The sequence below is a fragment of the Elephantulus edwardii genome, unplaced genomic scaffold (assembly GCF_000299155.1).
Source record: "Elephantulus edwardii isolate Elephantulus edwardi_28Jun2011 unplaced genomic scaffold, EleEdw1.0 scaffold00094, whole genome shotgun sequence".
Classification (NCBI taxonomy): Eukaryota; Metazoa; Chordata; class Mammalia; order Macroscelidea; family Macroscelididae; genus Elephantulus; species Elephantulus edwardii.
Genome location: NW_006399844.1, coordinates 8,107,101 through 8,127,758, shown reverse-complemented (window position 1 = coordinate 8,127,758; position 20,658 = coordinate 8,107,101). Strand labels below are relative to the sequence as shown.

Genomic DNA, 20,658 nt, shown 5'->3' with positions numbered 1-20,658 from the left:
TTATTGCTCCCCTTAAAGGCCTGTCTACTTTTTAGCTTAAAGTTGAGTTTTGCTCCAGATTCAAAGGACGACCAAGGGGCTTAACCTTGAGATTCCACTAGTCTCTGTTGGACCAGCAAGCCTCACCATTTTCATGTTTTTTAGTGTGATTCCCCCATACTCACACACACACTCCATCCAGAACCTTCTGTGATCCCAGTCATCTTGGCTGAATCTTTATGCGAGCAGATTGCCAGGGCTTTCTTCCAGGGAGCAGCTGGCTGAGTTTTGAACCTTCAGCCTGTGGGCTGGCAGCAGAGCACTATCCAGGCTCCTCTCTCAGTCAGTGTTGCTGTTGTTGTTATTGTTGGGTGCCGTCAAGTCAGATCCAACCCCTAGCTGACCCTCCAGCAGATTTTCAGAGGCAGTAAATCACACAGGAGACTGTCCATCCTTCTGCAGAACATTTGGTAGATTTGAACTGTGTGCCTTTGAGATTCCAATGCAACTGTTTATCACTAGGCTATGAGAGCTCCCTTTCTCACACACTCGGAGGTCTTCAGGGACAGAATCTGTAAGTATTTTCAGTCACCTGGCCTTGGGCTCAAGAACAGGATGAGGACAGGAAGGAGAGGCCTCAAAGGGATTCAAGAATAGAAGGGAGCATTTTATCAACTCTTCCCCTGATTAGATAGAATATTCTTTGTACTTATTCTCTCATTTAATCCCCACGATTAGCAAGTGAGGTAAGTGGTAGTGGCTCCTCTTTACAGGTACGAAAACTGAGACTCAGATTGAGTGACTTTGACCATGGTCATGTGATATAATAAGTAGGCACAAGATCCAGATCCCAAGCCCACGTACTTCTTGTTTCAACTACTTTCTGGTGCCCTAGTTTTTCCTCTTTAAGTCTTGAAGACGTGGTTCTCTCTGAGTCATCATAGACCTTGAGGGCCAGAGGGGATCTGAGGAATCATGCAGTCTTTTATCTCCATGACATTCCTGATAGGAAGTCAAGCCACCTTCCAGTTGCATGCCTTACTGACAAGAAGCTTGTTTCTTTCTAAAAGAGCTTATTCCCCTTTCAAAGCATCTGATCCCACTGTGGTGGTGGTGGTGGTGGTCCAATGGTAGAATTCTCACCTTCCATGCAGGAGACCCAGGTTTGATTCCTGGCCATTCCATCTCATGCACTGCCAGCATCTGTCTTCAGTGGCCTGCATGTTGCTGTGATGCTTAATGAGTTTCAGCTCCCAGATTACTATGGACCAGGAAGAAAGGCTTGGGGATCTGCTTCAAATATCAGCCAAAAAACCCCTTATGCATCACAGCAGCCTCATCTGCAACAGATTATGGGATAACCCAGGCCCAGAGCTGCTGTGCCTGGGGCTGGGAGTCAGGGGCTGATAATGGCAGTTAATAACATCCCACCCTACAGCAGCCCTAATTGTCCCCTGGACCTCCTTTCCCTTATCCTCTTTCCTCTCTGCTTACCTTCCCTCAGCCTGTCTCAACTACAGGCTCTCCACCCCAACTGTCACCCACTTTGGGTGACCCTTCCACCCCCCACCCCCCGCCCTAGTGCCCCCTGGCCAACAGTGGGAAGGTGCTGACTGACCCAGATCTGGCTGGTTCTCTTTCTAGGTTATCCTGACCACATGGTGTTCTCTGAGTTCCGCCGCCGCTTCGATGTTCTGGCCCCTCATCTGACCAAGAAACACGGGCGCAACTACATTGTAGTGGATGAAAGGCGGGTAGGTCTAGGACCCCCACAGATCCCTCACTGCTGCGACCCCTCTGAGCAATTGCCTCAGATGCCCAGATGTTGCTGTCATTCTTCACCTAGGCCTAACAGGCCTGGCCTCTTGCTCACACTCCTGGGTTTGGCCTACCAGGGCCAAGACAAGAAAGCATGGCAGCTGTCCTGCGGTGGTTTGGAGAAGGCAAACCTAGGACATGAACTGTGGAATCAGAGGAGCCACCGTCTCTGGAGGTCAAAACTCGGAATCTCTGCTCCTTTGAGGACCAGACAGTCATCTAAGAGCAAAGCCACGGTCTTCCAAGTGTTGGATGGGAAGGAGTGTTTTGTTTGTGCCACTGTTGGCTCCTGAGCCACTCAGCCTTGCCCTTCAAGAAAAAGACTGCCTTCTGCAGTAGTAGTCAGTGAAGGGACAAGACAGACATATCTCCTTGGCATGATAAGACCGCCTGGTGCCAGGGGTAAGCACAAGGTTTAAAGGCCCCTTGCCAACTTGAGTTGATAAATTCATGGCTGGAGAACAAGATGTCTCCCTACCATACTCTATCTAGGCTCTCACCTTGACCTTCAGAGAACCAGAAGAACCTTCCATCATGGGCCTCTGGCCTCAGCACCCAGCATGACTCTGAAGGCACCTCAGACCTTAAGATGTCTTCCCTAAAAGACAGGGGTTCTCTGCAGGATAGGGCTGGAAGCCCCCCACTGAGGGCCCAGCCTTACTCTCTGTGCTCCTCTTTCTTACCTCCTGATCAGAGACCTCCATTCATGGAGACTCAATGATCTCTCATTCACAGGGCTATCAGTGTCCAGGGAGGCCATGGTTTACACGCAGATGACCCACCTCCTTCTCCCTGCTCCTTGTTCTCCACCTAACCTCCCATTCCTGGCTGCACCTGATACCTGGTCATCCCTACAAATACTCAGCCTCTGAAACCTTAACTTGCTGCACAGCCTTCTCTAACTTCAGACCCCTGCCTGTGCTTCTCATGCGCGCTTTCTTCTCAGTACACCTGCTCTTTGACCCCACTGAGATGTCCCATCTTTGGAACACCTCTCTCTTTTCTCTACTGTCAGTTCTTTTCTGACTTCATTTCTTTACCTACTCAGCCTTGATGCTGTAGTTCAACCCTCTGGTCACTCAACCTTGATCACCTTCAGCTTTCCTGTGCTTTTTCCTAGTACCCGCCCACTAGACCCAGACCCTGAAGGGCCAGTCTTTGGATGTCTCTGCTCATTTTGAGTTCCCAAGGGCTCTGGGAGGAACAAAAGTCATACAACTGTGGGAACTTGAATTCCTGTAGGTTGGTGGTCTCCAGTCTCAGCTGGCCCCTCGGTGTGACCAAGCAAAGATTCCACATGTCTTATCCTCATCTGGTCCCTGTTATGTGCTCCTCACAGTCTTCTCAAATCCCCAACTCTCATCCCACCCAAAAGTTAATAGATGACCTTGACCCCAAACTCTAATAAAATTGAGGCTTCAGCTTGCTCTCTGCCTTCTGTAAAATTCTCTCTATCAGTCTCCTTTCTCTCCCTTCCTCTCTCCTGTCTTGGCAGATGAGGCCTCTTTCCACTCTCTTCCTTCTGTGCTTTGTAATGGCCCATTCCCTCGGCCTCCCCAGAGAGCTGCTCTGTCAATCCTGAGTCTCTCCTTTGCTGTCCCTGTATTCTCTCCTCTCTGCAGGACCTTTTCTTCCTCAGTGGATAAACATTCTTCACATTTTCTTCTTTGAAAGGAGGCTTCTGTCATTCCTTTTTCATGCAGGACTGTTGCTCTATCTCTTTCCTACCCCATTCCATCAAGCTAATTGAAAGCATTGTCTAATGCTTACTATTCATGTCCTGGCCACCATTCATTCCTCTCCCCATAACTGCCCGGGTCTTCTCCCTGACACTTCGGGACAGGTCTTCTCATCTCCCTATGCCCTCCTTGTTGTCAGAGCCTATAGGTACTTTTCTGTCCTTCTGTTATCACATTCTTGGCAACATGCAAGGTTGACAGTTCTGTTCTTTTTGAGACATTCTCTGCTTGGCTTCTTTGCTGCTACTTCTGATTTTCTCCTGCTTTCCATTCTTACCTTGTCAGTCCCTCTGAGCTTTCTGCCTTTTAGGGAAAGAGCTCTGCTCCCCAAGGCTCTATCCTTGACTGTATGTGCTTTCCATTCTGCACCCAATTCCTGGACAGTCTCATTCACCCCCATCACATCAACTGCTGCATCTATATTGACAACTTCCCAATCAATAACCTCTAGCCCAGGCCTCTCTCCTGAGCTCCAGACACACGTTTCTATCTTTCTACTTTCTGAACTTCTCTCCTTGCCTGCTTTACAACACCTCCCACTGAGCATATCCAGACCAAACTGATTCTGTTTTCTCCCAGACCTATTCTTTCTCATGCATCCCTTACGTTGGAGATTGGCCCATTTAGTTACATGAGGCAGATACCTTGGCAGAGCCCTGGATTCTTCCCTCCTATGTCCTTCCCTACACCCCTGGTTTCTAGCCAGGATACTGCCTCAGTCTCCTACATTTTCCTCTCCTTTGTCCACTTTGGGCCAGATTAGCCTCTTTTCTCATGGGCTAGTGCAATAACGGTGTCTAAGTAGGGTTCTCCATCCGTCTTCCTCCCAGGTCTCAGTGGGAGTTGTGTAAATTGCAAATCTTGTCTTGCTTCTGCCTGAGAGAACCCTTCTGAGATACCCAAGGCACACAGGCCCCCCTTCCCCCCTTATGCTTTGATTAGAGCCTCCTTCACTCTTGATCGAGTTTCCCCAGGTCTTTCTGTTTCTCTCCCATGCCTCCTTGTTTGTGCTGGTTGGTCCTTCCTCCTTCACCTCAGCTTTGTCTAGCTTCATCTTATTTGTATCTGAAAACAGCCCAGTCTGTACTCACCCAGGGCGCCTTCTGTGATCCCCTTGTCTCGCTTAGATGCCACCTTCTCCATGTTGTTGTTATGTGCCTTTGAAAATGACCCATAGTGACCCTGTAAACAACAAATCTGAACCGAACCCTATCTTGTGCTGTCCCTACCATCTCTAATGTGCTCAAACCCATTGTTTCAGTTGCTGTGTCAATCCAGCTCATTGAGGGTCTTCTCTTTCTCTGACCCTCCACCTTTCCCAGCAGGATGGCTTTTTCCAAAGATTGGCTGCTCCTGACAACCTGCCCCAAACGTGTGAGACTCAGTTTCCTCATCCTCACCACTAAGGAGCAAGCTGCTTGCACCTCCTCCAAGACAGCATTGTCTATTCTTTCAACAGTCCACGGGACATTCAGCACTCTGCTCCAACAGCGTAATTCAAAGGCATTGAGTCTTCTTCTGTCGTCATTATTCATTGTCCAACTTTCAGATGTCTAGCAAGTAATAGAAAAGACCATGGCTTGGATCATATACACCTTCGTCTTTAAACTGACATCCTTGCTCTTGAGCACTTGGGAGAGGTCTTTGGCAGTAGAGTTTTCCAATGCACTGCATCTTTTGATTTATTAACTACTGCTAGCATGAGTGTTGATTGTAGATCCAGGTAAAAAGAAATCGCTGATGACTTCAGTCTCTTCTCCATCGGTCATGATGTGGTTTGTTGGTCCAGTGGTAATTTATCTACCTGGCCTCTCAGTAATATTGTTTTTTCCTCAAGGGCAGGGATTCTTGTCATCATCATGCCCCCCAGAGTGTAGCACAGTGCCTAACACTGAAACAAACACTGAAGTGTTTATTGAAGAATCTCAGAGTGGAAGAAAAATGTTGAACAAAAAATAACAAATTTACAAAAAAGGACCAGACTTACTGGTCTGACAGAGACTGGAAGAACTATGGTCGACGGCCCTACTTCCCCGTGATGACGTGGAACTGAAGCCATTCCCAGAGACCACCTTTCAGGCTGGCAGTCACCAGGCCCATAGAATGAACAGGAACTCCTGGGAGGCATGCATTCCTTAGAACAATCGGTTACAGGAAATCAAAGGAAAGCAAGGATGAGGAGTCAGAAAGAGGTAGAACATTTAGCTGAGAGGAGCCGGGTAACCTCGGGTAGAAATGGGGGAGAATGCTGACACATCACGGGGAATACAGCCAATGTCATGAAATACTTTATGTGCAAACTATTAAATGGAGAACTCATAGATGCTGTAAATGTGAATTCACCCCTGAAGCACAATGAAAAATTAAAAATATAAAGAAGAAGAATTAAGTGAATGAATGAATGAATGAGGGAGGAAGGGCCAGGTGCCTGGGCAAAGCCCTGAATGGAGGTGGGAGTCCCAGGGAGGGCTCCCTGACAGAAGCCTCTCTCCACAGGCCGTGGAGGAGCTGCTGGAGTCTTTGGACCTGGAGAAGAGTAGCTGCTGCATGGGCCTGAGCCGGGTGAGTCGCCCCTAACGGCCCACAGTGAAGCCCTCCCTCTGTGGTTACCCCTATCCAGATGTTGGGCTCTCCTCTCCTTGCCTCGCCTCTCCTCTCCTCTCCTCATCTCTTTTCTTTCTCTCTCCTCTCTCTTCCTCTATCTCTCCCTCTCCCCCTCTCCCTCCCTCTTCCTCTCTCCTCTCTCTCTAAGATTTCAGAAGTTCCCAGAGCCCTTTGAGTCTTGACCCCTAGGATTATCCCTCCTTTCAAGCTATCCCTTCAGAGCCAGCAGACAGGAAGGAGGATGTTCCAGCTGCACCAAACTTGACCCCCCCCCCCCCCCGAATAAGTGGCTTGTTCAGTGCTGTGAACACCTGTGATGGTAGGGCAGGTGGGCTGGAGGGTGGTTCTGGAACTGAGCCAAGTATGGGGAGTGGAGGGAGACAGAAGGGCTCCAGGAGAAGTCTAGAGGAGGCAGGAAGATAGGCAGGATGGTACCAGGGACAGAGTCACCTTTGGCTAGTGGTCTAGGACTGCCAGGATCTGAGAAGAATAAGCAGGACATGGCAAGGCTATGCCACCACCGCCTGCCCACACGCCACATTCCTCATCAGAAAGGAACGTGGTTCATAAAACGACAGGCACGCCCGCCCTGGGTGCCAGTCTGCTGCCTCACTCCATGACAGAAGGTCAGCTGAGCAATCCTCCCACCGGCAGGGCGTCCTGCACACCCTTCTCCCTACAGCTAAGGCTTGGACAGGCAGCAGCCACGTATGTGCTCCACAGGCTGAGGTAGGAGGGAGAGAGTTGGGAGCCAGGGAGAGACCCATCCACCTGTCAGTGGAGGGAGAAGGAAGTGTGGGTCCAGGACCCCCTGGGGGGGTTTGAGTAAGGGGCGCACAGAAAAGGCTAGGGGACTGCTTGTTCCCTCTGTTCTCTCTGCCTCTTCCCTCTGTTCTGCATTTTGAATTGCGTTCGTTCTTGGTTTCTTTCATCTCCTTCCTCACTGGATCCTTTTCCTCCTCCCTTCCTGCCTCTGTCTCTCTGTCTTACTATCTTTGTCTCTGCCAGCTTGGGCTTCCCCTTTTTCTGTTTGCCCTTGCAGCCCCTACTGGTCATTCTTCCTAGGTTTCTGACTCGGTTTTATCTGTCTGTTTCCCTTCTTGTTCCCTATGTCTCTTGTGGTCTTGCCCTCTTTCCACATCATTTTTCTGTGTCTGATATGTTGTGTTTACCTTTACATTTTTCCTCTCCTAGAAAACTCTCAGAGTTTTTCTAAGCTTAGGGCCTGCTAGGTGGGCTGCCTGCCTAGACTTCCTACAATCCAGGATTACTTCAGTCCCTTGGTTTCTCCTTGGACTGCTTACACTATGACGCCCTTAGTGGGTGCCCAGGCACCTCCTCCAAGCCAATTCCTATATTCCCAGGCATGTCTTGGGCAGGAGAGGGCCTGTACAGGCTGGCCCTCTTCCCACTGCCATCCCAGGCCCTCTGTAGTCTTGAATCACCCCAGGCGTCTGGCTGATACAGGTGAGACCCAAGGCCCACTTGCTCTAGGTCAGAGCTGGAAGGAGAGTCAAAGTTAGTTCTCACCGGGCTTAGAAAAGAAAGGTCTGCCCTTTGCGACTGTGATTCATGCTGGCCTGTTAGCAAGGGTACCCTGGACATTATTTTGGAGAAATTCTGAGGGTTCAGGCAAGAATTTTGGAGGTCAGAGAGCTTTCTAACATTGTAAAATTTTGTATGAGTGGGTATTTTAGGGAGGAGATGGCCGGGAACTTTTCACCTGGTAAGAGAACATTTAACCTCAAAATGTACAAGAGCTGTCCTGTCGTCTCAATAGTCTTTTCTCTGCCATTGTATTTCTGGACCATTCTGGCCCCATTCTGGCACCTCACCTCTTCTAGTCGGTTAGCTGTGTGAACTAACCAGGCATGTTCACCTGCTTCTGAGGGACCTGACTACTCCCTCCCCACGGCAGGAATTTCTGGCTCACACACTGTGGGAAACTGAAAACAACTGGGGCTCTGGCCCTGTGAGAGGACATGTGGGATTTGCGTTGTGGGGCAGGATCAGATTGAGCTGGCTTTCCCCAGGCCCCTCACAAGGGACTAGGTTTTCCTGAACTGGCCAGAGGCTCATCAAGAAGACAAAATCCTCACCACTAGACCAATAAGCAACATAATGATAAATGGAGAAGAGACTGAAATTGTCCATGATTTCATCTTGCTCGTATCCACTATGAGCACACTTGGTACCAGCAGTCAGATCAAAAGACAGATTGCTTTGGGAAGATCTGCAGTCCGGGACTCTCCAAAATACCAAACATAATGTCCGTTTGAAGACTAGAGTATGCCTGATTCAGGCCGTGGTTTTTCAATCAACTTGCTACACATCTGAGAACTGGACAGTGAGTAAGATGACAGAAGAAGAGTTGATGCCTTTGAGTTCTCGTGTTGGAGGAGGGCACTGAATAGCCCATGGACTTCCAAAAGACCGAACAGACGTGTCTTGGAAAAAGTGCAACCAGAGTGTTTCTTGGAGGAAAGGATGGTGAAGTGCTGTCTCATATGTTGAGAGGAGAGACGCCATGTTGCTCAGAGAGGCTATTCTTTGGAAAAGACATCATGTTTGGAAAGGGTCAGTGAAAGAGAGGAAGACAAGATGGATTGACACAGTGACTGTAGCACTAGGCTCAAGTATATCAGGAGGATGACACAGGATAGGACAGCGTTCAGGTCTGTTGTTCACAGGTTTGGTGTGAGTCAGACTCCACTCAGTGGCACCTAACAACAGCAAAGGCCAGAGGCTCAGCTTTCCCAGCAGAAAGTCCAGGCCGTCGCGCCTCTTCTTCTTTGAAGGGAGAGCTCGGGCACTGTGCCTCTTGGTTCTGAACACAGTTATAAATATACCCCATGTCTCTCAGGGGCTCAGTCATCTTTTTGCTCCACAGAAGCTCCTATGTCCTGAGCCGAGTGGAGGCAGACCTACCCGAGGTTTCCCTCTGCCCTCTCTCAAAGATACCATGGTGTTTTCTCACCTAGTCATTTCCTCCCTTCCTCTCTTATTGTTGTCGTGTGTACCATAGAGTCGGAACTGACTCATAGCTGACTCTCCAGTGGGTTTTCGGAGGCTGTAAATAGCACCGGAGGAGATTGCCCACCTTTCTCCCACGGAGCTGCTGGTAGATTTGAACCATATGCCTTAGGGCTAGCAGCGCAACTCCTTACCACTAAGCCACTAGAGCTCTCCTCCCTTCTTTAATAGGGAGAATTTTACCTCCACTCAGGGGCACCAGAGAGTAAGAGGAAAGGCTGGGTGTGGGAGTGCCCAGCAAGTTCCTCACATCTCTGTCCTTCAGCCCCCAAACCTGTATGACAGGTCCCTTGACTGGGCCAACCCCCACCCACCCCACTGGCTTCCTCAGGAGAAGATGAAACCTGGAGGTGGGGGTGGGGGGGGGTATTGACACATGAAGAGGAAAGCTGAAATGAAACCAGGGTGGGGTAGGAGAAAGGCCAGGGGCTTCCACTTTCCCCTCATTCCTCAGCTCACTGCTACACACACACAGAGGCACATGCACGCATACACTCTCTCTCACACACACTCACACTTTCTCACACACTCTCTCTTTCACATACACAGAGGAGTCAGGTTGAGCCTTGGGCTGGGTGCAGGGCATCACCCTGTGGTGGTCAGTCCCTGGGGAAGAAGCCACTGCAGACACAGGTTGCTGTGGGGCGTTCTCTCCCTGCTGACCAGTATCTGCTTTATTTCCTTCCTTGCCCCGGGTGGCTTCCCTGTGCTGTCCCTTCCTTCCTTCTGACTTTGAACTGAGCTTTCCCACCTTGCTCCTCCCCTTCCCAGCCCTCCCAGCCCTCTGTACCTGGCCCTTCTCCAAAGACCTGCCCAGTGCCTCTTCTCACCCCTCCCCTCCTCTCTCTGGCAATTGGATTTCCAGCTCCATCTTGCGTCCTCTTCCTGCCTCCACTGGGCAGCCCCGTCTCCTGCCCTCACCTGGCCCACTTCTCCGCAGGTGTTCTTCCGGGCAGGCACTTTGGCGAAGCTAGAGGAGCAGCGGGATGAACAAACCAGTAGGAACCTGACCCTGTTTCAGGCAGCCTGCAGGGGCTACCTCGCCCGCCAGCACTTCAAGAAGAGAAAGGTGCCTCTCTAGTGACATCCACCTCCCACTATCCAGCCTCGATGGGACATGAGGGGAAATGTGGGAACAGGAGGCTGGTCTTGGGTCTGTGTTACCATTGTGGGGAGGAGACGCTCTGGACAGGGTGGGGAATGGCAGCTACCTATCCCCGGGGTCAGGATGAGACCAGGCAGGCTGGCCCAGAGGGCGGGGTGGGGGGTGTGCAGGGGAAACAAGACCCGGGCAAAGGTGGGCTGTGGATCATGGGATGCTCCATGAAGATTAAGGAGCTGTGTCAGCGACTCCTTTTCTTATTAGCAAGTCCATAAAACAGCCAGCGCTGCCGCCTCTTGTGTTTCAGCAAGATTAGGTTTTATAGCACATCCAGGCCAGGGTGCTGGAAATAATCAGGCAGCAAATAAAGCAGATGAAATTATTCCTAATGACGGTGGGGCGGTTAGTGCCCAGTGCAGTGCTCCCAGGGCCAGGCTCTCTGCCATCCTCAGGGGTGCAGGGGCAGGATAGGAAGCGTTTGCCTTGGGGTCATTGGTCACCTTGGTGGTACGGAGGGCTTGGCCAGGGAGAGTGACCCCGAGCCCGGGAGGATTGTGAATTCTCTTACACACTGCTCTCTGCAGATCCAGGACCTGGCCATTCGCTGTGTGCAAAAGAACATCAAGAAGAACAAAGGGGTGAAGGACTGGCCCTGGTGGAAACTCTTCACCACTGTGAGGCCCCTCATCGAGGTGCAGCTGTCGGAGGAGCAGATCCGGAACAAAGACGTAGGAAATGGTCCCGGAAGGGGATATCTCTGGGAGGGAGGGGATTGTCCATCCACACGCGTGAGAGACTTGCTGGCTCGCCTTGGCTTCCCAAGGGCTCTTTTGTTGAATCCAGAGAGCTGGTCTCCTGGAACTGTGTGCGTCCTATAGAAGGTGCCCCCCTGACTGCCAGATGAGCCATTGGGCAGCCTCTTGGGACAAAATCTCAGGCATCTTCAGCCTGTGGGGTAGGAGCCCCTGGGGAGGCAGTGATCTAGACTAAGCTTTATCAGCTTTATCCTCCTTCAGCACGCAGATCTGGGGTCCAACACTGTGGGGACAGGTACGCCCCTGCCCCGTGGAGGTGCCCCGGCTCACTCTTCCCTCCTGACTCCACCCTAGGAGGAGATCCAGCAGCTGCGGAGCAAGCTTGAGAAGGTGGAGAAGGAGCGGAATGAGCTGCGACTAAACAGTGACCGGTTAGAGACCCGGGTGAGTGACTCTTGGCACCAGACAACCTGGTGGATGGCCAGGTGGCCAGACTCCCCGAGGGCTGCCCCTCACCCCCACCCCAGTGTTCCGGCTGAAGGGAGACAAGTTCTTCAACTGGTGGTGGACACCCTCCCCCACCCCTAGATCTCAGAGCTGACATCGGAGCTGACGGATGAACGTAACACGGGCGAGTCCGCCTCCCAGCTGCTGGACGCGGAGACGGCAGAGAGGCTCCGAGCTGAGAAGGAGATGAAGGAGCTGCAGGTGAGGGCAAGGCCGGGGCGAGGACAGCTGGACTGATGAGCCACCATACCCTGGTGGCCGTCTGTCTCCCCCCAGAGACAAGTGGTACCTTCACTAACCCACCATTCTTGTCTGCCCTGGGTAAGCACGGGACTGGGGTCTGTGTGGTTCACGGGACAGACAGGCCTGAGTACCGTTAACTTCCCAATCTGCTCTCCTGCAGACTCAGTACGATGCACTGAAGAAGCAAATGGAGGTGATGGAGATGGAGGTGATGGAGGCCCGTCTCATCCGGGCAGCTGAGATCAACGGGGAAGTGGATGACGACGATTCAGGTGGGCCTGAGGACTGTGTCCTTTCTCTGGGTCCACTTCCACTCTGTAGGGCTGCTGTGAAGCTAGAATGTGATGCAGAGATGAGCAAGTAGAGGGACCAATGAGCTCAGAGGGTTCACATCTCATGACAATGGTGTTGTCTGAAGACTGTGGCCCTGCCTTGGGGGAAGCTACCATTCCAGAGACCTTTCTGAGTCCTTCTAGCTGAAGAAAAGACTCTCAAGGGACTCTTCCTTCTCCTGTATCCTTTCTCGGGGCCACTCTGCACCTCAGTCCTCCCCAATCTGCCCTCACGTCACAGGTGGCGAGTGGCGTCTGAAGTATGAGCGAGCTGTGCGGGAGGTAGACTTCACCAAGAAGCGGCTCCAGCAAGAGTTTGAGGACAAATTGGAGGTGGAGCAGCAGAATAAGAGGCAGCTGGAGAGGCGGGTGAGTCCAGAGGAAGAGCCCTGTGACTGGAACGGGTGGGAGGGTCCCACGCCTGTGCCAGCTCTGTGAGTGGTGGAGGCAGGCCGGCCTTCAGAGGAAGAGGCCAGGATTGGCCTGTTAGCCTGTCAGTAGCAGAGGACTAAACTCCTGTGAGAGCATCTAGGTTCCCCCAGTGGGCTCTTCTGGCTTCATCCCTCAGCCCTGGGTCTGCACCCTTGCTCATCCGCTTCCATCCTTGCCTTTTCCACCAATGCTTCCGGGTCTCAATGACTGCTAACTCTGCTCTCCTGTCCTGGCCCCCAGCTCGGAGACTTGCAGGCAGACAGTGACGAGAGCCAGAGGGCCCTGCAGCAGCTCAAGAAGAAGTGCCAACGGCTGACAGCTGAGCTGCAAGACACCAAGCTGCACCTGGAGGGCCAGCAGGTCCGCAACCATGAGCTGGAGAAGAAGCAGAGGAGGTGGGTGGGCCCCGCTGTGGCTCAGAGGCCCTCGGCAGCTCTTGGAGCAGCCACTGACAGGGAGAATACAAAAGGGGACCTGAATCTGACCAGGAACCCTGCCTGCATGATCTCTAGTCCTGGAAAATGAATGGGACCTGTTGTTGGGCCTGTAAGAAGGACTCGGGCATGTCCCCACTCAGACCAGTTCAGATGTGCTCCCACCTCCACCCTATTCCCATGGAAACCCCAGTGTGTGCCTGCCACCCCTGTCCCAGGCCCATTAAGGACAAGGCCAGCCATGCCCCATGCAGGTGCCCCTCTACCGCATCCCTGCCCCCTCCCCACCCCACTCCCCATCTCTCACATGCTTCAGCTCCACAAACACACTCTCCTGACTAATGTTGTTAAACTACTGTGCCACTTCCATCTCATTATGGTAATGACACAAAGGGGGGGATGCCCTCACAGGAGAAAATCCAATCTAAATTAATTTCCTTGACTGGGGATGGGAATGGGGCGCCTTTATTAGCAGCTCTGAAGAGCCCACACACCCCGAGAACGGCAGGGTGCCCAAGGGTGTGGGAGTGGAGCCCATTTCCCCTCAGCAGGGGCAGGGTTTCTCAGCAAAGGCACCCCATTGCCTTTGTGAAGAGACCGCCCCACCCCACAGCCCTCAGAGTGGGGATGGCAGAATGGGGTCCTTCAGTGACCCTGAGTTACCCTTGGCCTTTTGCATCCACATCATCTTCCCTGTGGGCTGCTAGAGGGGTCCTAGCTTCCTCCCTCCCTCAGCCTCACCCAGTATGTGACTATCCACTCTTCTAGTTCTTTACCCCACCCTCCTCTTTTACACAAAGCCTGGCACCCTTAGAGAGACTCCCCTCCTGAGCACCCCGATGACAGTGCCAGCGTGGCCTAGTTACCATGCGCCGCACTCCCCACTGGGCAACTTATTAGGTTTCAGCTGCCCGGAGTTTTCTTACTAATTTTTTGATGCAGGGCGGGGTATCGGGGGGGAAATGTTCAGTTTTCTGACAGGAACCTGATTAGCTATTCAGTGAAGGTGTTAAAAGGAATTTCAGCCTTTTGCTCCTTCTTTGGAGCCACTGGGCGGGAAATGGAAGGCTGGAAAGTACAGAAGTGAAGACAGGCCCCCAGCCGCGTGTCTGTTGGAGTGCACCACCAGCTGGCACAGTGGGAATGCTGGCTTCTAGCCCAGGATGCTGTGTCCTGGCGGTGACAGGGGTCCTGCAGGGCTGGGTGGGCCTGGGCAGAAGCTGCCCAGGGGTGGAGCCCACAGCTCCGCATGAAGTTGCAAAGGAAAATGTGACAGGTGGGTTAGATGAGGCCAGAGGACTCATTTCATTGCCCACTTTGCCCTTGCCCTGGTGCCTCCTTCTTTGATCTGGTGAAATGGAAAATACAGACATTTAACTACTGAGGAGAGAGGCTGCCTCTTCCCAGAATGCAGTTTGTGGGCCTCTCAGGTTGACTTGGTGAGTGGGCCTGTGGGACTTACTGGATAAAATGTTCCCCATCCCTGATCTGTTTTCATTCAGCATGACCTTGGTGGCCTCATCTGTAACCCCTGGTTGTTGCCCCTGCCTCGCTTGGGAGTGCCAAGTTAGGGCTGTATAAATTCTCACCTCAGCTTGCATCCCATCTGCGTCTGCGGCACTGCTTCCTGATAGTCTCTGGGGGCTGGAGACCTCAGACTCTTGTACTGTCTGATGGCTCCACCATGGCTGTGCTCCCCACAGATTCGATAGTGAGCTCTCCCAGGCGCATGAGGAGGCCCAGCGGGAGAAGCTGCAGCGAGAGAAGCTCCAGCGAGAGAAGGACATGCTGCTGGCGGAGGCATTCAGCCTGAAGCAGCAACTGGAGGTGGGCGAGGCTGCCTGCCATTTGTGCCCCTTCTCCCTCCCAGGCGAGGGCCAGCCCCCACTTCATCAACTTCATCTTCTCTTTTGTTCCAGGAGAAAGACATGGACATTGCAAGTTTCACACAGAAAGTTGTCTCCCTGGAGGCTGAACTCCAGGATATCTCTTCTCAAGAATCCAAGGATGAAGCCTCCTTGGCCAAGGTCAAGAAGCAGCTCCGAGACCTGGAGGCCAAGGTCAAGGATCAAGAAGAGGAGCTAGATGAGCAGGCGGGGACCATCCAGATGCTGGAGCAGGTGCTGGTGGCCTTGACCTGGGGAGGGATGAGGAGCAGCTGGGGCACCACCATCCCCCAGCTCGTCCAGGGTGGGCAGGATCTCCCACATTAATGCGTCCATTTGTTTACTTCCTCAAAAAGTGTCGACTAGGCACCTGATCTGTGCCAGGCACAGTGTGAAGACAATTAAGCTTTCATGGAACTTATCACAGTAACAAATGAGTGAACTCCAGGAGTGAGGGCTCTGGCTGCATCACAGCCTCTTCCCCTCTTCCAAGTCTTGGGGCGTTGAGCCCACCCAACCTGCCGCTGAGTTACCATGTTAGTTCAGTGCGCTGGGAGCCAGGTGGAATCGCTGCAGGGTTGCCCCCACCCGAGTATCATTTCTCTAGACCCTTGCCAGGCATCTAGCAAAGGTGTCCCACTTCTTGGGAGGATCCAGCCTCCACAGGAACAAGGTGGAGCAAAGGGAGGGGGCTGGTGAGAGTGTTCTTTGCTCCTGAGCCTGAGAAGAGTTGCCCATCAGGGGACAATGTGCAGGGGGCTGGATGCTGCTGGGAACTCAGTCCTCCCTCTCATCTCCCTGCAGGCCAAGCTCCGTCTGGAAATGGAGATGGAACGGATGAGGCAGACCCACTCCAAGGAGATGGAGAGTCGGGATGAGGAGGTGGAGGAGGCCCGCCAGTCATGTCAGAAGAAGGTAAAGCACTGGACACTACCTGTCTGCTGTGAACACCTGTTCTCCCATGACCGGAAGGTTCTGAAAGTCAAAGATTCTCTGTTTTCTGTGTTAGTCATATGGCCTTCTGGGGAGCCTAGGATTGGTTGGAATATGTTTCTTCAGGGTCTATCGGCAAACTTAGGTCCTTGGGCACTGATGCCCCCATCTTCTCCTCCAAGCAGCAGCCCACCTCCTCCCCACCTGTGTGCTCTGGTGTTGCCTGTGCTCAGCTCACCTGCCATAACAGGAACCCGCTCAGCTCTGGAGCAAGGTCTCCTGTGCTGGCTTGGGTGGCCCCTGTGTGTGTCCTCCCATCACCTCTCCCTGATGGCACCTTTGAAACCCTGGAACTTTTGGACCCTCCATGGCTGTCTATACTCAGCGCTGTCCCACTGCTTTCCCCAAGTAGGAAGGGGGGTTACCTGGCGTTGGATGCCAAAAGGATTGATGGCTTTGTCCCCGTGGCACTGCAGTTAAAACAGATGGAAGTGCAGCTGGAGGAGGAGTATGAGGACAAGCAGAAGGTTCTGCGAGAGAAGCGGGAGCTGGAGAGCAAGCTCACTACACTCAGTGACCAGGTGAGCAGGGCCACTCTGCTGGCCATGCCTGCCCAGCTGGCCTCAGAGAGAGGAATCTTAGAGACAGAAAGCTGGTCGCGGGGATAAAATGAAGACCGTAGCCATACATGGGCTCTCCTCAGCTTTTCTCATCAGCTAAGATGTGTTCCAGGCCCTTCTGTTCACTGCCTTTACCCACTAGTTGTTACTGTGTGCCATCGAGTCAGAATCTACTCTTGGCTGACCCTCCAGAGGGTTTTCAGAAGCTGTAAATGACATGGGAGGAGACTGGCCCTCTTTCTCCCACGGAGCAGCTGGTGGATTCAAGCTACACGCCTTTGAGTTGGCAACGCAGCTTCTTACCACTAGGCCACCAGAGCTACCTTTGCCCAGTAGAGGGCCTCAGAAAGAATGAGCGCCGAGTGAGGAGTGGGCCAGGAGAAGACAGGTGGAGCCCCTGCGGCACAGCCCAGCGCTCCAGCTTCTAGTGTTCCCCCAGGTGAGCCAGCGAGACTTTGAGTCAGAGAAGCGGCTCCGGAAAGACCTGAAGCGCACCAAGGCCCTGCTGGCAGACGCGCAGATCATGCTGGACCACCTGAAGAACAACGCACCCAGCAAGAGGGAGATCGCCCAGCTCAAGAACCAGGTATCATTGAAGAGAGAAAGCTGCTGGCCACAGGGAAAAACTTGAAAAATCCACACAAACCAAACCACCTCAAACTCATTGCCTGAGTATGAGCCAAATCCTAGCAGGTCATCGGGGACGGGGGGGGCGGGGGGGGGCGGGTCGGAAGTTGTATATAAGCTGTATATAATGTGGGAGGAGATTGGCCATCTTTATGCCACGGAGCCACTGGTGGATTCAAACTACCAGAGAAGCACCACCTTTGGGTTAGCAGCACAACTCCCTATGGACTAGGCTACCTCCTTCCAGGGGCAGCAGAACTTGTTTTATTCAGTTCTTTTTTGTCCCACCCCCACCCACCTTGACCCTTTTATTGATTGGAACGGTGTCAGGACAAGGAGAAGAAGCTGCCTGTGGGCCCTGGGGGAGAGTTACCAGTGTGGTATGGTGGGCCTGGCACCACTGTCTGGTCACGGGAGGTGCACGTGGGGTCTGAGTGATCAGAGGCACAACAGAAGAGTGACCATCTCCCCCTGCCCTGCACGCACCCCTGCACAGCCCTTGTGTCCCAGGGAAGAGCTGACATCTCTCCCTGGGGCTGGGGCGGCTCTCTCTCCAGCTAGAGGAGTCAGAGTTCACCTGTGCAGCAGCTGTAAAAGCTCGGAAAGCAATGGAAGTGGAGATCGAAGACCTGCACCTGCAGATTGATGACATCGCCAAAGCCAAGACCGCGGTAAGGCTCCCCCCACAGGCATGGCCCAGGGGATCGTAGGAGACAGAACCACAAGAGCAGTGGCGGGAACCCTCCCCAGCCAGGTCCCATCATGCCCGGGCTTTCTGCAAGGAGAGTGGGCCACCCGTCCTGTGCCCCTTCCTGCTCAGAGCAGCGGGCTTTGGAGAGGGGCAGGCCAGAAGAGGGAGCCAGCCAGGGCCCAGCTTCCTGTTTAACCACCTGCCGGCGGGAGCTTGGCCGCAGGCCCCAACACCATAAATAAAGACAGCTAATGTGGCTGAGGGATGTAAACAGGTGCCTAGAGATTAACAGAAGCACCGATAAGAGGATGGGATGGCTCCATTTCCCTCCCCTTCCCCTGCCCAGCCCACTGACAAGCCCAAGCAGCAGCTAATTAGAGCTCTTATTTAATGCCTCCCTTTTAATTCCCCACCTCTCCCACGGCCCATCCGTGGGCAGATCAGTCATTACAGGGATGTGGCCACCAGTTCCTTCTTGGGCAGGAAGTGGGGCAGGGGAGGCTGGGCTTGGCTGTTGGCTCCTCGGGCTTCTAGCTAGTCATCCGGCCACTGAGAGATGCCAATCTCGCGTGGCCTGATTTATCCCCGTGACATTTGTGCTCCTCAGCAGTTTCCAGGTGAGTAATTCAAATTCCTTAATTGTGTTAAAAAAGGCTGTTATAAAATTACCATTTTATTTAAATCCGAGTTAATAAATTTCTTGGCGGAGGCTTCCCCAGCTCCCTACAGCCCAGTAACAAGATGGATGGGGCAGAGAAGGAGCCAACGCAGTCATTTTGGTTTGGAATTACAGGCTAATAGATTCATTCATTTCCTGAAGCGGCTGTTGGCTGTCTCTCCCCCTCCCCCCTTCGGTGGACTGGCTGTCAGGGGGACTGCATGGCCAAGGAGCAAACTGTCCCAGGGGAAAGGGGGGCCCAAGGCAGAAGAGATTCCCAGAGTTGAGGAGTCCTTGCTTGAGTCTGAGGCAGCAGGTTAGGGCCTAAGCTGATAGTGCCAGGATGATGGGTCATTTGTTCTGTGAAGACCTTTTCTGCCTTCTCATTAGCCTCCTAAGAGCTGCCAGAAAGCAGCTGTCATTTAGCCCAGGGTCTGCTTGTGCTGCAAAGGCAGCCCTTTCCCTTGTCTCCTGGGCCCAGAGCAAAGCATGCAGCTCCCTCAGCAGCCCTGGTTTGGAACCTGCTCCAGAGAATGGGCCCATCTCCATCATTGTCCCCGCATCAGGCTGGGTCAGCCCTTCTGGAGGTGACATGGGGGCAAAGTTTGGACTTGCCACCTGGGGCTCCAGGCATTCTAATCTGTCTTTGCCTCTTGCCCAGCTGGAGGAGCAGCTGAGCCGCCTTCAGCGTGAGAAGAATGAGATCCAGAACCGCCTGGAAGAGGATCAGGAGGACATGAACGAGCTGATGAAGAAGCACAAAGCTGCCGTGGCTCAGGTACTGGCCTAGGAGGGCCCCATCACTTCCTACTCGACCCTGACCCTTCTCTTCTGGGTTCTGGGGCACTCCCTTCTTTTGGGAGTCAACAGTGGGGTGCCCACGAGCGTGGCTCTCGGTAGGAGCGTGGAATTGACTGGGTTTGGCATTTATGGACAATCTTGCTTCAGATGTATGCGATCCTTCCCTAGGCCTCCCGGGACATGGCTCAGATGAATGACCTCCAGGCTCAGCTGGAAGAAGCCAACAAGGAGAAGCAAGAACTACAGGAAAAGGTGGGGAGCAGAGTCTTTCTTGGTAGAAAGAAGGTACTGCAGTCACACCATGTATGTGGAGACTTTAATTAGGGATGAACCACTAAGCTCGTGGTCTGGAAAGCACTTCTTTCCACCATCCACAATCCAGAGAACAGCATAAGCGAGGGGAAGGAGCTAGGCTTGAAGCCATATCACCATAGCAGATATTTTGGCTTCAGCTGCCACATTTCACATTTCTATTCCCTTTCTGGTCTTTAGCTTTCTCCTTTCTCTCCAAAGGGCAAGATCTGTGCCAAGCGCTGGGGCAGGTTGGGGATGCCTTCTGGCTCAGGGCCCCATCCTTCCACCTTGTGTATCACTCCCAGCCTTGGCCTTTTGGTCACCATGGTGATGTTGCTTGCCCCAGGCTCTGCCCCCTCCCTTCTCAGGCTCAGTTCTTTCTTCTCTTCCTGTCCCCCACTCTCCCACCCGCAGCTGCAAGCCCTGCAGAGCCAGGTGGAGTTCCTGGAGCAATCTATGGTGGACAAGTCCCTGGTAAGCAGGCAGGAAGCTAAGATCCGGGAGCTGGAAACACGCCTGGAGTTTGAAAAGACCCAAGTAAAGCGGCTGGAGGTGGGTACGCACTTCTCCTGGTCCACAGCGAGGGTGGCAGAGGTGACCCAGCAGCTGGAGCCACACACGGTGCTCAGAGCTGGGCAGGTCCCCGGCTGCTCCTCAGAGGCCTTTTGACCAGGCCAGGAGGAGCCACGTGGTGGATCTGCTGCTGCAAGCTGCCAGGCCAGCTGACAGGGCGGGTGCCTCCTCTCCCGCCCTGCCCGGCCTGCTCTCTGGGCACCACGGAGCTGCCTGCTTTACATTCTGTTTCCGTGCTTGCGTTCTGCCAGGGGACCAGAGCAGCTTAGCTTTTCATCTTCATATTTTCCTCCACCACCAGCTCCCTCTCACCGTCCCCCTCACTCGGTCTCTGGCAGGGTCATAAATATGCAGTGGATGGCGCCACTTCTGTGAGGGTTGAAGTCTGTTCTCGCCTCTCACTGCATTCTCTCTCTCTCCCTTTCCCTTTAGCATCACCTTCTTCCGTCTCTTCTTCCCATCATTCCTGTCTCTGCTTTTTCCTTTTCATTTTTTCTCTGCTTACTGCCTTTTCTTCTCCCTTTTTCTCCCTCTCCCCAGCTGTGTTCTTCCTTCCCCACTCCCATTTCTCCCTCTCCCCAGCTGTGTTCTTCCTTC

General features: G+C 53.1%; 1 protein-coding gene across 1 annotated transcript in view; it reads left to right on the top strand.

The window, feature by feature from the left end:
- MYO18A (myosin XVIIIA) overlaps positions 1 to 20,658 on the top strand; it is a 106,017-nt gene that overhangs the window by 68,478 nt on the left and 16,881 nt on the right. The window contains 18 exon segments of the mRNA XM_006890974.1: positions 1,624 to 1,733; positions 6,033 to 6,098; positions 10,114 to 10,242; positions 10,860 to 11,003; positions 11,385 to 11,474; positions 11,619 to 11,738; positions 11,941 to 12,052; positions 12,354 to 12,481; positions 12,785 to 12,939; positions 14,682 to 14,805; positions 14,898 to 15,098; positions 15,669 to 15,779; positions 16,274 to 16,378; positions 16,857 to 17,003; positions 17,602 to 17,715; positions 19,055 to 19,171; positions 19,363 to 19,446; positions 19,903 to 20,040. Of these exon segments, the coding sequence (XP_006891036.1) occupies positions 1,624 to 1,733; positions 6,033 to 6,098; positions 10,114 to 10,242; positions 10,860 to 11,003; positions 11,385 to 11,474; positions 11,619 to 11,738; positions 11,941 to 12,052; positions 12,354 to 12,481; positions 12,785 to 12,939; positions 14,682 to 14,805; positions 14,898 to 15,098; positions 15,669 to 15,779; positions 16,274 to 16,378; positions 16,857 to 17,003; positions 17,602 to 17,715; positions 19,055 to 19,171; positions 19,363 to 19,446; positions 19,903 to 20,040 (2,195 nt within the window).